Source organism: Cebidichthys violaceus, unplaced genomic scaffold (assembly GCF_023349555.1).
Source record: "Cebidichthys violaceus isolate CVI_PGR_0920_01 unplaced genomic scaffold, fCebVio1.0.p SCAF_91, whole genome shotgun sequence".
In the NCBI taxonomy this organism is placed as follows: Eukaryota; Metazoa; Chordata; class Actinopteri; order Perciformes; family Stichaeidae; genus Cebidichthys; species Cebidichthys violaceus.
In genome coordinates, this window is record NW_027176977.1 from 334,201 (window position 1) to 348,188 (window position 13,988).

Consider the following 13,988-nt stretch of genomic DNA (forward strand, 5'->3'; position numbering starts at 1 on the left):
AAAGTGCTTTTCTGTGTTACTTGTAGCCTATGTTGTCACTCTATAATATATTATGGGATGTCTACAGCCTGGAATCGACACCAGTCAGAGGAAGTGTGAGCTCTTCAGGTGTTGCAGCAGGATAAAGAGACACATAGTGAATGTCCACAGCATTAATGTGCCTTAATGATTAAGCATTAATGATACTCAGAGATACTAGGTCTGTCTGTCCTCCTCCTAGAAAATGTGAAGATTTGTGACTGAAAACGAATCTAATTCTAGGTTATTTTGAATCATTATTGTTACTATAGAAACGACCCAAAAAGCTAAAACAACAGAACTTGCTGTGGTTATATATGTAATTATTGCACGTCACAGCCTGGGTCAGAACATTGAATTCTTCAGGAAATGTTGTAAAATCACATTCTGTTAATCAAAAGAGAAGATTGATAAAACGTTGAAGCAATGTCCCCCCCGGTGCCGTGCGTCAGCTCTTCTGATGCTCTCCACATTGTCTTTATGTTCATACGGGTTATAAATCACCCAGAGAACCTGACATGGAGAGGACAAAGAACTGAACCGGCAGCTTGTGAGAAGTGCCAGTGCACAAAAAGTCACGGAACGTTGAAGAGTGACACGTGTAGGAGCACTGAGAGCATCTGGAGTTGTGCAATCTCTCAACATGAACGGACATTGAAACGTAAAGGAGTCCGAGGTTTATCATGAAGCATCTCAACGGTGTCCCGTATCCTGCAGCAGGGCGCTCGGCGAGACCTGCTGCTATGAATGGCAGCTTTGTTTAATGACTCAATGAGTCCTGCATCCTGGAACAGCAGATCCTCTGTCTCTAATCGTCCACACCAGATCCACCTGCAGACTGCTGCTGCTGTAAGCACATCTCTCCTCTCCTAAAGAGCTTCGTCTGTCACAAACATTACAGTTTCACAAGGCAAAGAAGGAGCATGACATCATGAAACACAAGGACAATAAAATTATATCAAATGCGAGTATGCAGGTGTTGACTAATGTGTTGTGAATTGTTATTTGCATTCATATTTGTCAATTAAACTTAGGTTAAAAGAGCCACCCACATCTGTGTTTTTGTTCAAAGATCCAAGCTTTTAGTGGTATTCCTCAAACCAAATGGCCACTAGTTTTATTAATTAACCGCTTATTGCATTTAGAACTGCAGATTTTATGGATTGTTGTTAATGACTGGAACATGTTTGTGTTTTGAGGTTTTCTACTCCAGTTAAGTTACTCTTTTTACAAAATCATGAAATAATCATGGAGGACTATATAACCATGGCACCCTACAGCAATTTCAGTGATTAACAAATATTGTAACAAACGCCACGCTTTGGGTGAAAATGAAAGCAGTGTAGATGAAAGTTTAATGGATATATTCCACATAACCAAAGTGACACCTGTTAGACAGAACAGCCCAGTCACATACTCAAGAATCACACTTACAGGACGTGTTGTTTCAGCAAATCAAAAAATGAAAAGACCAAAACCGGCATGCAAAACCTTCCTGACTTCCTGTCCACAGCTAGGGACTATTTTCAGTGGTGGATTAATCTAGAGTTGGTGCTGTAGTGAGTATTTGTGGCAGCAGTTACAGTGCATGTTGGGTTGAGTCAACCCTAATCCTGTAGAATCTGTTGGCACTGGGACACTATTTTTAGTATGGGAAGCTTTCTGGTTTTCTGTCCAGTCTGAGCGGTATTGAGCAGGCTTTGGTTGAATGCAGGTAAACATTCCGTGTAGAGAGCTAAAGAGGCGCGTTGGCCAAAATGCAATCTTGGAACCCATCGGCTATCATCCGACGATGATTTAGCTTATTACTGGTTTAAAATCACTGTGGAAGTGAATGGCTAAATGCGGACATGTAGTGAACAGCTCTTTGAGCGGTCAGAAGACTAGAAATTCCTACACCATTCAGTCAAATAGGAATCCAATCAGAAAGAGACAATGTTTCTGTTTTATTCCTAAGTGAAGCTGCTTGCTCGTTCTGTTCCCTGTATTACACTCATTGCATTCTTCTAGTCAAAAGCTTGACAAACCAAATGTCCCAACGGACTAAACAAATAATTGTTTTGGATGCTGAGTGCTTGTAACCAGGATGTTGGAGCAGTTTAGTGCTGAGGTGTCCTTAACTCGCTCTTTCACTGCGTGTCTCTGTCTCTCCGTGTGTTGTCACAGCACCAGGGTCAATATTTGAACTACAGGGCAGCGTTAAAGGGCGCTCCTATTAACACTTCTCATTCAGCAGCTGTACTCAGCCCTGCCCTGATAACACACACACACTGCTATTGGCCCGGCCCACTCGAATAGGATGCGACTTCCTGGTTTGTAGTGAAACACAACGCACCTGAGCTCACTGCAGATAAAGCTAAGACGTACCGACGCACATGTTGTGTTAACCAACTGAAGACTTCACTAAACACACAGATCCTCGGCCTTCCCTTAGATCACTTTCCCTTTTCATTATTTCATTTCTGCTTTTGTGACACAATGATGTTGATCAGGTAGAGCGTGGTGAGCACATCACACAGCCTGCTGCTGTGGCCTTGCATGACACACTACTACTACTACTACTGGTATTATTAGTCACATTTCTATTACTATCACTGCTTTTACTATCATTATATCTACTACTGCAGTTACTACTCTGATTATATGAAACATGTATATCACATGGATTGACTATGTTGTAATTCTGTTATGTTGTTCATTCTGTACACATGACATCTATCACACTTCTACAACGTATTTGCAGGAAACAAGAAGGCTGAGGGACAGTTCATTGAATCGTTGGTATATTTCAGTCTTTTACAGATGGACAGACTTCCTCATGGCGAGAGACGTTAAGGAAGCAGTTAACGGCATCTCAGGGAGGAAGTCTAAATGACCTGCAACATGATGACAGGGCGCCTTTACAGCACTTCTCATTTCACTTCATGTTAGAATGATAATCACACAGTACAGCTGAGGGGTTCATGAGATGTGTCAGCAGGGGGGGGGGGCATTCAGTCTGTCCATATAAGCATTTATAGTACAAGATTCTCACAGAACAAATTAAATGGACAAACCCTCTTCAGCACATTCAGTTTCCCCACAGGATGACACAGGTGTAGGTGTGTGTGTGTGTGTGTGTGTGTGTGTGTCTGAAAGTGGTGTACGCATAGCAACGTCCCACTTTTAAATTAAACACAGCGCATTTATGTTTGGACATTTATTCAATACACTGTGTACAAAAAAAACAGAAAATATGACTGTATGAATGTGTATTCTGTATTCATACAAACATTTCATACTGACAAAAAATTGACCCATCTTAAAAAAAGGGCCAACATTCCGATGATCGCATGAAAACAAAATAAAAAAAACCAAACAACCAATACATTCTCACAGTCCCACAAGAGACACAACGGTCATCGTTTTCACAGAAAACAGTCATATGGCTGCCCCCCCCCCCCAGACGGACTACAGAAGACACAGCAGCTCTGGACTGGGACAGCACCACGCCATGGAGAAGCTAATGATTGTCACGCCACACACTCCGAGCTACTCACTGAGATGCACAGAGGCAAGCTTACACATGGTGAGACACGCGGCTGTGGCTTCTTCATCACCTCCTCACATTCAATAGCAGCTGCTGGAAGAACCCAACGTCTGAACACCATGCACCTTTAACAAATCATGGCCGTGTTGGCCTTTTGCTTCATAAAGTGCTTCCTAAATGTTTGTTTCACTTTTCTGACTCTCCTGAAGGAGCCCAACTAAAGGGAATATGAGACATGTACACAGGACAACAGCCACAATCAGAAGGAATTCAGTGCTGTCTGCTGAGTAGGAGACGTCCGTTTGGTCGACCGTGTTAATGGAGTGGAAAGAAACGGATGAGACGGCAGCTAGCTGCAGCAGCTCAGACATAGTGGTTCAGTGTCACTGTTAAAAATGATCCCAATAAAAACACACAGTGGCATTAGTGATCGTGTCCCAGCCGTCACTCTCCTCTCAGGTGAGAGCACAGCTGGCTGCTTCAGGCAACGTTAGAGCACAGCTCTGAGGTGTTCCGCTCGGCAGCAGTGCCACTAGTGTCCGTGCTGTGGGTGCTGGTTGTGTTGGTTGTTAGCGGGGTGGTTGGGGGGCAGCGGGGGTCCGTTCACACCCGGATGGTAGAAAGCACAGTTACTCTCGTACCTGCAGCTTCCCTTCATCATGAAGTGACGACACACGGGCCTCTTGGACATGTCTGACAGGAGGAGACACAGCAGCGTTACAATCACACCAAACAGTTTTGACATTGAACAATTCAATAGTGGATTTCTGATGAATCTTCAAACACATCTAATGATGTCATCTCCCTAAAAACATCAGCGTTTCATTTGAACAGTGGGTGGAGTTAAGCGGCATCTACTGGAGGACATGAGTGGAGCTTGATCACGACTGTGCCAGAGGTGAGAGCCTCTGGTGTTGTGATGGACATTAAGCTCAATATACCATGTGACTCGTTTCCACCCTTTGTCCCACATACCATTCATGTTGTTGTGTCCTCCTCTGGGCCCCCCTCGTCCTCTGCCCCTGAAGCCCGGCTCTCCTCCTCGGCCTCGTCCTCCTCGGTGGAAGTGGCCCCCTCTGTGAGGCCCTCCTCTCATGGAGTCATCTCCCCAGTAGTTGCCATTGTCTCCTCGGCCCTGGCCCGGCGGCGGCCCCATCATGCGCGGGCCTCCGCCGCTGTTGAAAGGTGGGCCGTGGTTGTGAGGGGGTGGAGGGTGGTTGAAGCGAGGACCGCCGGGCGGGTTGTTGGGTGGGTAGCCGCCATTCATGGGCATCTGCATGTGCATGTTCATGTTGTTCATGTTGTTCATGCCTGGACCGTGGCCAAGCAAACCCGGGTTAACTAGATAGAAAAACAAGCAGGTTACATAACGATGAGTAACGGGACCACCGCAGGTGGACATGGTGCTGCGACAGATGGAGTTTACCTGGTGGAGGTCCACCCTGGTTCTGGTTCTGGGTCTGCTGCAGAGAGCCCAGTAGTTGTTTGATCTTGTCTGAGAAGTTAGGCTGCTTGATCAAGTCTTCAGTCGACTGGTTACCAGAAGCACCCTGATGACAGACAGCTACACGTTAGCTTCACAATACAACTAGCACAACGGTCTGACATCCACTGCTCACATACTTCAATCTAGATAGACTTCTCATGAAAAACTAAATGTGAATTTGGTGAACTTTGATAAGCGAGTTTAAAATAGTAAACCAGGATCCAGAGTATCCACTACATACGTACCATGATGGATGAGAGCAGCTCCTGTACGTTGACAGTGGGAGCCACAGGGTTGGTGACTGTGGGTGTGGCCTGCGGGCTGCGAGAGCTGTTGCTCAGGTTGCCCATGAGGTTGGCCAGGACCGGGGGCAGCTTGGAGCTCTCGGTCTGGGCCAGGGCAGAGCCCTGCTGCGACGCCGTGTCCATGGGCTCCACGTAACCGTCCTCCATGCTGGTGGAGTCCTGCGGGGACACAACGTGTTCATTAGGAGGAAGACATATTAGAGACCAAACGTGTGTAAGGGAGTGTTCTGAGGGTACTCACCTCGTCCAGAGGGATGAGACGGGGGGGCATGGGTTCATACGGCTCCGGGTCCGGTTCATGTGGACATTCGGGCACACTAGTGACAAGACAAGATGGGAAATCGTTAGCATACATTGCAGGCCCTCTTCTATGAAGAACTCCGAGTAGAATAAACATAGAAAGGGTCAACGGCTCAGATTCCTGATGAACGCTGTCTTTCCATATATTTGATATTTTCCAACCTGCTCTAGAAACAGCAGGCTGTGTCTGAAGTCCTACCTCTCTTTGCTGAGGAAGATCTCCTGCAGGATGCCCATCTCACGGTCTCTCTGGGTGAGTTTCTCTGTGCTGTTGGCCCCGGAGATGACCAGGCTGCCGGTCAGCGTCAGGGGCCTCGGGGGGGTCCAGGGGACCCTCTCTTCCATGGTGTCATGGGAGATCCGGCGGGCCATCTCAAACGTCTGCCTGTCCATCATCAGCTCTCGTTTAGCGGCCTCACCGAAGTCCTTGATCTTGTTGACGTTGACTGTGAAATATTTGTAATAATATGAGTCAGAACTCAGCTCTAGTGGTGGAACAGATCGTTGTTGATTTGTGATCCGTATGGATCCCCCCTCACGGGTCAACCCGCATGTGATCCGCAAATGAATGACACAGTTTACCTTCACCATCAGTGTGAAATACAGTTTTACTGACTATCGTTATCCACCAGTGTTCAGTAAAATATGCTATCAGGACATCATGAATGCTTTTATAGTCTCTGATCTGATAAATGTTACGTTGTTGACAGAGGCCAAAAAGTCTGGATCCTTGTAGACCAGCTGCTATAATCAAACAAAGGGATCTGTATCTGCCAATATGGATCATCAGTGATCACTATCATTACCTCTACTTAGCTCTGAAATCAGACAGCTGGGGTCTCAGAACAGCTGAGACATTGGCCTTACCTCTCTCTGTCTCATCCAGGTCAAAGTAGAAGTAGTGTTTGAGCTGCTCCTCCTCCGCCCAGTGAACCGTCTTCTTCTTCTTGCCTTTCTTGGTCAAGCTCTCTTCTTCTCCTCGTGGTTCTGCCAGAGCGTTAGGCTTCTCACCTACAAACAACACAAGCGAAGAGAAAGGAGGTGGTCATTTTCAATAGACGGAAAATATAATGTCAAAGAAGTTCATTAAGCTCATCATCATCAAGGACCTTACCGTTGTCCGAGACCTCGGTCTCCTCAGAGGGAACGGGGGTCCCAGGCCGCTCGGGCTCCTGGTTTTCATCAGCAGGAGTGATGGAAGCAGCTGTTTCTGGAGATGACGGTTTAGCAGAAGATGAAGAATACGCAGAGGGTTTGCTGTCAAATGGACTCCCCTGAGGATAAAAAAGGAATGACAATTATTTTACGTGTAAAAAGACAAAGATGTTTACAGCTAAAAGTTCTTGGAAAGTCTGACTCAGCTATTTGCTCACTTATCTCCACCAGCTGTCTACATCAGAGACTGTAAATGATTACGCAGGAGAATACCCTCATTTTCAGAGAAAAACCTCTCCGCCAATACAGAGGGTCATCGCGCACAGCCGGAGTCTAACCAAGAGACTGTGAAGGAGCACGTCGGCCATTAAAAAGCCACCTCACAGTAAGATCACTGTGTGTCATTACCTTGTTTGCTTTGCTTAAGTTACTGTATTGTTGTAACTGTGACTTTATCATTGAAAAGACCAGAACCACCGCTTTCTGTGTGATGAGTTAACGTATTCCACGGCTGCAGTGAGGCTCCGCCTTGCTTTGAGTGAAACTACCCCAACCCTCACACACACACACACACACACACACACACACACACACACACACACACACTCTACAGGTTGTTTGTTGATTTTAGATAGCGTGCTCATGAATGTATAGTTTTGTTGTTAGTTTAGATATTAGTTGACTAGATCATTATTATTGGAACTTAATAAACTCTGTTATACTGTAAAGAGCAGCTGTCTGTGATGACTTTGTGCATGTGTATTGTGATAATAGCTGATATGTGGTCTGTACTCTAAACCTTCACTGTTCACTCTGAATGTGGAATATTGACATTGTGAGTGAACACTAATTATTAGACTTAGTTTGTCGTTTGGTTATTGGTTCCTGTTCGCAGGGTGGTGCCCCGTTATTATTAATAATCATTCATAATCTTACTGACATTAATAATTATATTAATGTCAATAATTTAGTTTTTCATATTTGCTGATAACTTAAACACGCTCAGTACAGCAAAGTCTATTCAAACAACAGCAATCACATATGTTCTGAAGACATGAAAAGAATTAGAATTCAACTCAAATATTGGGAGGCTGCTTTGGACTGACAATGACCATAATACATACGGTCATAATGAGATGAGTGTGTACCTTGTTAGACGTGGGGGAGACAGCCTTGGTGTTAGGGGGAGTACAAGCACTGGCTTTCTTCTTCTTGATCTTGATCCCGGGCACTGGAGCAGAGTTCAGAGCATCCAGGAACCCTGTGCACTCCATCGCTGAAGTGAGGACACAAGAGAGCAGTGAACACCACACTCCACCACCATCTCTCTCACATGCAGGCCAGATATGACCGTGTGCTTCAAACCTACGTTGTGCTGGAATGATCTTGACTTTGATCTCTTTGGCAGAGTTGGAGGGGGTGTTCAGAGGTTTGTATTTTTTCTCCAGAGGTGGCACATCTGATGGACCAGAGCTATTGTGGGGGGGAACACAAAAGGAAAACATGTAAGCACTGTTATCAGCCACCAGAGGGCAGCACTGAGCCAGTGGCCTGAATCCACATTAGGACATGTTCCCTCAGACAGTGAGGCTCCAGTACCTTGGCCTCTTGAGGACTGGAGGCTTGATGTTGTACTTGTCGCCCAGCTGTGGGGCGGTGGGCGTCTTCTTAGCAGGGGCCATGCTGGGAGTGTCCATCTCCAATCCTACACAACGCAGAACATATCCATTATTCACAGTGTGCAAAACACGGGCGTCTCAAGCAAACAGGAATAGTGAGTGTGAGAGACGACGTAAATGTTTGCGTTGTGTAGTTGTTGTCTTTTTGGTAACGACATTAACCTCTGTGATGTCGGTGCAAAGTGTGTACAGCCCGGTTGCGGCAACTTTGATCCATGAAACCAGGTATACTGGGCATTTATGTAAATTATGCATTCAGCATTACGCTGGAGCACATGTGAACACGATCAGATGTAACATTAACGTTTACCTATGGAGCGAATCTTTGCGTGGCTGGGTGCATGAGCTTTAGGTTTCTCCTTCTTCTTCTCCTCATCCACACTCTTCTCCTTCACGTCCCGCACCAGAGCCTTGCCCTCCTCTTTCTTCTTTTTCTTATCTGGAGGAGAGATGGAGTGTGTTACTATGTGTTGCAGGTAGGAGTCACAGGGAAACAGGCAGAACGGGGGGGGGGGGGGGGGGGATGCATACCAGCAGGAGAGCTACCACTGCCGCTGCTCGACACACTCTGGGAGCGGATTGTAGCCATCCAGCCTTCTACCAGCACAGACGCCAACTTCCTCAGCTCTGAAAGTAAAACACAAGTACATGAGTGTGATACACACTTTCTCTCTACTACAGTGATTTCATGGTTGATGTACAAGCTCACTGACCTTCGGTGTCTGCACTCTTGCTCAGCTGCTTCACCAGCTTGGCTGTGTTGTTCTGAGGGCACATAAAGGCAGAGACAGGTTAGATGCTACAGTTGGCTGTGCAGTTCACTGGTGGAGTGTTCTGGCGGATGGAGGGAGACAGTACCTGTTTGAGGTGGTCCACTTTGAGAGGCAGCTTCTGCAGTGTGAGCAGGATGAGCTGCAATAGGGGGGTGTTGTTGGTGGTTTTGGAGTAGGTGAGCCAGGAGTTGAGCATCCTGTAGCCACCAACTCTGATAAACCTGGATGAAAGAGGGAACAGTTGAGTATAATGAAGGATGCACATGCTCATGGATTACACTTGCTGATCAACAAAGACATGGAAACCTGCTAATAATTACTCAGAGTATCAGAAGTGCTTCTCACTATCTCTCCATTCTCTCTGACGCTGGTGGATTAACATTCGCTTTAGGGACTATTTCTAACAAACACCTAATAAACAATGAACACAATACTTGTTTGTGGGATCCATTCATTGCTGGTTTGTGTTTGTCTGCACCAGAGTTCAGTTATGTTCTCAGAGAGAACTGCATCACAACTGACATGTTCTGTCAGAAGTCTGGAAGATGTGAGAATAAATATGAATTGACTGCAATTGATGTACTATTGTAACAATGTGCATGAATTTAAAAGATAATTTCCCCCCAAAAAATACCAGCATGAGAAACGGTGGTAAAGGAACAGACGTAATTGTAACATGATACAACGCATGTTGAAATGGTTTCAGCCCTAACTAGAAGTTTTATTCATGCATTTAATTGTGTTCTTTAAGAATTTCATGCAAAATAAATGTATGTTTCAGTAGTAACTTTGATTTCAGTTTACAGTTCTTCCAATTGAATGGAATATTTCCATCCCTGTGTTCATATGAATTAAGAAGCAGACCTGCAGCACACAGCATATGAAGTAGAAGTAAGGCCTACCTGTTGAGCACATCATGGGATTTGGTCTGCAGCAGGATGCTCAGGTACATACATCTACTGACCATCTTGGTAGAGGCTTTCATAAGGCTGCATTAAAAAGCAAAGCAGAAGTATGAAGATGGTGCAGTGGAGAAGTTAAAGGTCCAACAGTTAGGGCGCAGACATCGAGTCCTCACCTGAACACCTTTGGGACTCCCTCTAGGCTGCGCAGCTCTCCATCTTTCCCCAGCAGAGCCTCCACACCCTTCAGAATCTCTCTGGGGTCCACCGGTCCTCCTGCCATATCTGAAACACACACACACCGCAAACAATGAGTGCACACGGCAACAGGACATTCTCTGTTATGTATAGGAAATATTTGGTCTTTAGTAAAAAGTATTCAAGTGCTGTTCAGTGGGGACTGTTTGCCTGCCAGATAGAAAAGAGAGCTCCACGCTTGTCTTTAGAAATTAGGACTCGACAGCTCCGATCTGTTCCGTTTCTAAAATGTCCCATCAAGGCTCAAAAGCCGCTCCACATGTGACACACACAAACTAAAGTGTATCAGGCTGACATGGTCACAGCAGCCGGATTCACCTCACTTCTGACAACTGGTCTAAAGACTGACTCAACAACCAAATCAGGAGATCAGCACCACAAGCTGGCCAACAAGATGTCATCAGAGGAGCCACACAGGCCATCCTCCAGAGGGACTCCGAAGCAGAGCAGCCTGAGCTACTAGCCAGTAAAAGCAGCTGAACATCATCGGGCCGAGAGAGGAAAAGTAACAGCAGGTCAGCTGAGGATCTGGCTGACCTGCTCACATACACACCACTAGTCACACAGCTGTGCGAGGCTCTGACAGCCAGTCATCCCCAGTGCAGCGTGACTTCAGTGTGCCGCCTCATTCTTCAGATGTTTGGAGGCGTTCGCGTGACATCAGTTCAGCAGGATAGTGCAACTTACTCCTCGGTGTCTCCAGAGTGTCTCCTCTCTGGGACGTCGACTTGCAGGACAGACTGATAGGACGTTCATTTTGGAGTGAGAGGCAACGCTAGTAATTACACTTCAGGCTATGAATGAAGAAGCAGCAGCGACGCAGAAACAAAACTACACGTTATTAACTGAGCAACACAATACAACAAATCAACTTGTTTTATTGACCTACCTTTTTATTTAATTGAATGGTTTCCCTAAATATATCTAAATGAACTATTGATATAAATTCAATAGCTATAACTATGATATATTACTACAAATAAATGTATTATATTAATATGTATCAGAGACAAGAGGAAAGGTCAAAGTCTTGTTAGAACAAGAATAGCCAAAGGGATGAGTTCTTAAAAGAAATGTTATTGGTAATGATGTATCACAATTTTAATGCCACATGTCTATCACAATCATTCACATAAAAATCAACTCAAACCAGAAGAACGGTAACAGAATCAACAGTCAATGAAAACCCTATTGTCACTTTTCATGTGGTATCTGATGAAATGGTCAAAATGCAGAAAACGACACATTAAAATGTGTCTGTATGAAGTATGAAATGCTTGAAAACGGTGGAATTACTAAGTTAAATACTCAGTGGTGTGGACTGTTCCAGCCGCGGTACATGAGGCCACTACCTGCCACCTACAGGCTCCTTTATGCCTACACACGCCACTCTACTGCCTGGGGAGAAAGCCCCTACAGAGGCATAACATAGGGTAACATCACATGACAACGTCATGTCTGAACTGTCATTACCGACTGTAAAACCAAGTTATTAACGAAAGGTGTTGGACGTCTACTTGTTAACTTCAAAAAGTCCAATGTGATCCAAACAAAGACAGCCGACACTAAGTCACCGGGCCTTTATGCACGTCTTCACGATTACAGATTACAAGAAACTACCAAGACAAAAGGTCTTATGAAGAACCCGCGGATGGTTCTTGATGTAACACTGGGGTTGCATCTTTTAATCATGCAAATATTTTTCCATGTTTATACACTTCATAATGGAACCGTTCTAACGCAAGAGCAGAACCCGCTATTCTGGTGGAAGTCAATTCATTGGAAATGTCATGTGAGGAATCAGTTAGGTCTTACCCGGATAACTGTTGTAGTTGAAGTTATATATAGTCTCAGACCTCCACAACACTGCAAATAACCCACTTCCTGTAAATGTCACAATCGTTACACATATACACAAAGTCAGTGTTAACCATGGCCCTGGATCAGTGGTGGAAAGAGCATTATTGGTGCATTGCCATACTGTGGTGTTACTACATATATATATCACTGGTACATTATGGACAACAAACTAGGACTATACTCAAATGACCAAGCCGTCTAAAAGAATATCGTTTACTGAAATTTTGTTTGTGAAACAGTAGACTTAACAAGGTGAAACTGAATGAATCAAATAAAACGGTTATATAAGGGCAGCTCAGCTGAAGCCGACATCTGTCCTATACAGTCACTGGTCATAGCTGAGAACAGGCAGTCAGAGGGAGGAGCTGGAGCCCGCTAATCAGAGCCCTTCCTCCGTTAACCACTTCGACGACGGCCAACGAAAGCAATCCCACACGAGCAACAATGGCTCCCCGAGCAAAGACCGTGCTGCTCGATAGGAAAACAAGTCACCGAGCACACCATATCTACCGAACCATACGCGCGCGGCAGTCTGTACTTTTCGGCTTGTCAGTTTTGTAAAAACTCCCAAATGTTGCTCCGAGAACACGGCGAGCCCCCGGAGCTGTCCGACGACGAAAAGCAAACCACAACCAGTCCGCCATTTTTGACAATCCCGACTGTTTGTGTTTCGAAAGAGCACTTCGCTTGAGTCATCCTGCAATCTTTATCCACAGATTGCCGAGTACGTGCTGCGGGCTTTCGGGAAGTCCCTGTGTTTAATTATCGACATTTCAGTATACACAGTACTTCATAAAATCTGTCCACAATCCTCAAGCTAACGCAATCTTTATGTATAGATTGCGGTGAGTGTTCGTTCCGTGAAGCAGCCCCTATAAAACAAATCTGGCAGGCAAAAAGTCCGACTTCATGAGCTGGAATTTGTTTTTTGTGCCTACGGCAATCTTTATGAATAGATTGCTTATTGATAAATTACGAATTTACTGACTATATTAACTTTTGTTTATACAACTCGCCCATTCCGTCTCACACACAAAGAAACGGAGCCTAGTGCCTCCGTCCACTTTCCTGTGTGAGCTCATACTATAACATTGTCTCTATTCAAATGGTTTGAAAAGAACCACGCTATCTTACGGTGCCGGCTAACCAGCTACCGCTAACTAGCCTATCGTCTACGACCATTTTTACTTGATTGATCTCGATTCAATTTAACTTCAAAATCAACTTACTATTGACACTATAGATCCTCAGCGTCTCGGGTGTATTAGAGTGTGCTTTTCAGGCACTTATATCTCTTATTTCATCAATTTTATATCGTCAACCTTCATGGTTTTAATATCAACTGAAATACTTCTTATGGGTGGGGCTGAAAGCTAGCCTTTCCTTCAGGAACAAACTGGAGGCAAAAATAGTAATCAAATGTCCATTACTTGAAGAAAAAAATATGAATTTGAGTAGAGTTGTTCAAAGTCCTCGACGGGTCAGTCTTCGGCAAAGCGAATTCATACCTGCAAAACACACAAAAAACACACATTTTAATTTAGAGTCTGAGAAATTCCGTCGTCTACCGTTATATCAAAGTCATTTGTTGGTTCTTGAAAACATTCCGTAGGAATTTCGCATTTTAGACGGACAAAATGTTGAAAATAAGCCTCGCTGTCTTTCTGACTTCACTTACCTTTGACCAAATCCAGGAATGACTCCGAAGAGGAGGGACTTGGGC

The 13,988-nt window shown here is 44.9% G+C and overlaps 1 protein-coding gene across 2 annotated transcripts; it reads right to left on the reverse strand.

Annotated features, from left to right (window-relative positions):
• Positions 1-2,784: 2,784 nt before the first annotated feature.
• On the reverse strand, positions 2,785-13,963 carry ppp1r10 (protein phosphatase 1, regulatory subunit 10). Of its 2 annotated transcripts, XM_068704384.1 has the most exons (19): positions 13,944-13,963; positions 13,495-13,773; positions 10,324-10,432; positions 10,148-10,234; positions 9,331-9,466; positions 9,186-9,237; positions 9,004-9,099; positions 8,783-8,911; positions 8,393-8,498; positions 8,163-8,266; positions 7,942-8,069; positions 6,753-6,912; positions 6,506-6,649; positions 5,838-6,084; positions 5,580-5,655; positions 5,279-5,497; positions 4,974-5,097; positions 4,523-4,888; positions 2,785-4,240 (listed from the first exon to the last, which is right to left on the reverse strand). In XM_068704384.1, exons 3-19 carry the CDS (start codon positions 10,428-10,430, stop codon positions 4,080-4,082), a joined length of 2,442 nt encoding a protein of 813 aa, XP_068560485.1. In that variant the 5' UTR covers positions 10,431-10,432; positions 13,495-13,773; positions 13,944-13,963; the 3' UTR covers positions 2,785-4,079. The 2 variants fall into 2 exon arrangements, with proteins under 2 accessions (XP_068560485.1, XP_068560486.1); XM_068704385.1 differs by lacking the exon at positions 13,944-13,963 and having other exon boundaries at positions 13,696-13,775.
• Positions 13,964-13,988: the final 25 nt, after the last annotated feature.

Coding starts and splice junctions, on each gene's coding strand:
- ppp1r10 (XM_068704384.1), bottom strand. CDS start 10,430: ATGGCAGGAGGACCGGTGGACCCCAGAGAGATTCTGAAGGGTGTGGAG. Junction 9,238..9,330: donor AAGTGGACCACCTCAAACAG/GTACTGTCTCCC, acceptor ATGTGCCCTCAG/AACAACACAGCCAAGCTGGT. Junction 6,085..6,505: donor CCTGGATGAGACAGAGAGAG/GTAAGGCCAATG, acceptor AATATTTCACAG/TCAACGTCAACAAGATCAAG.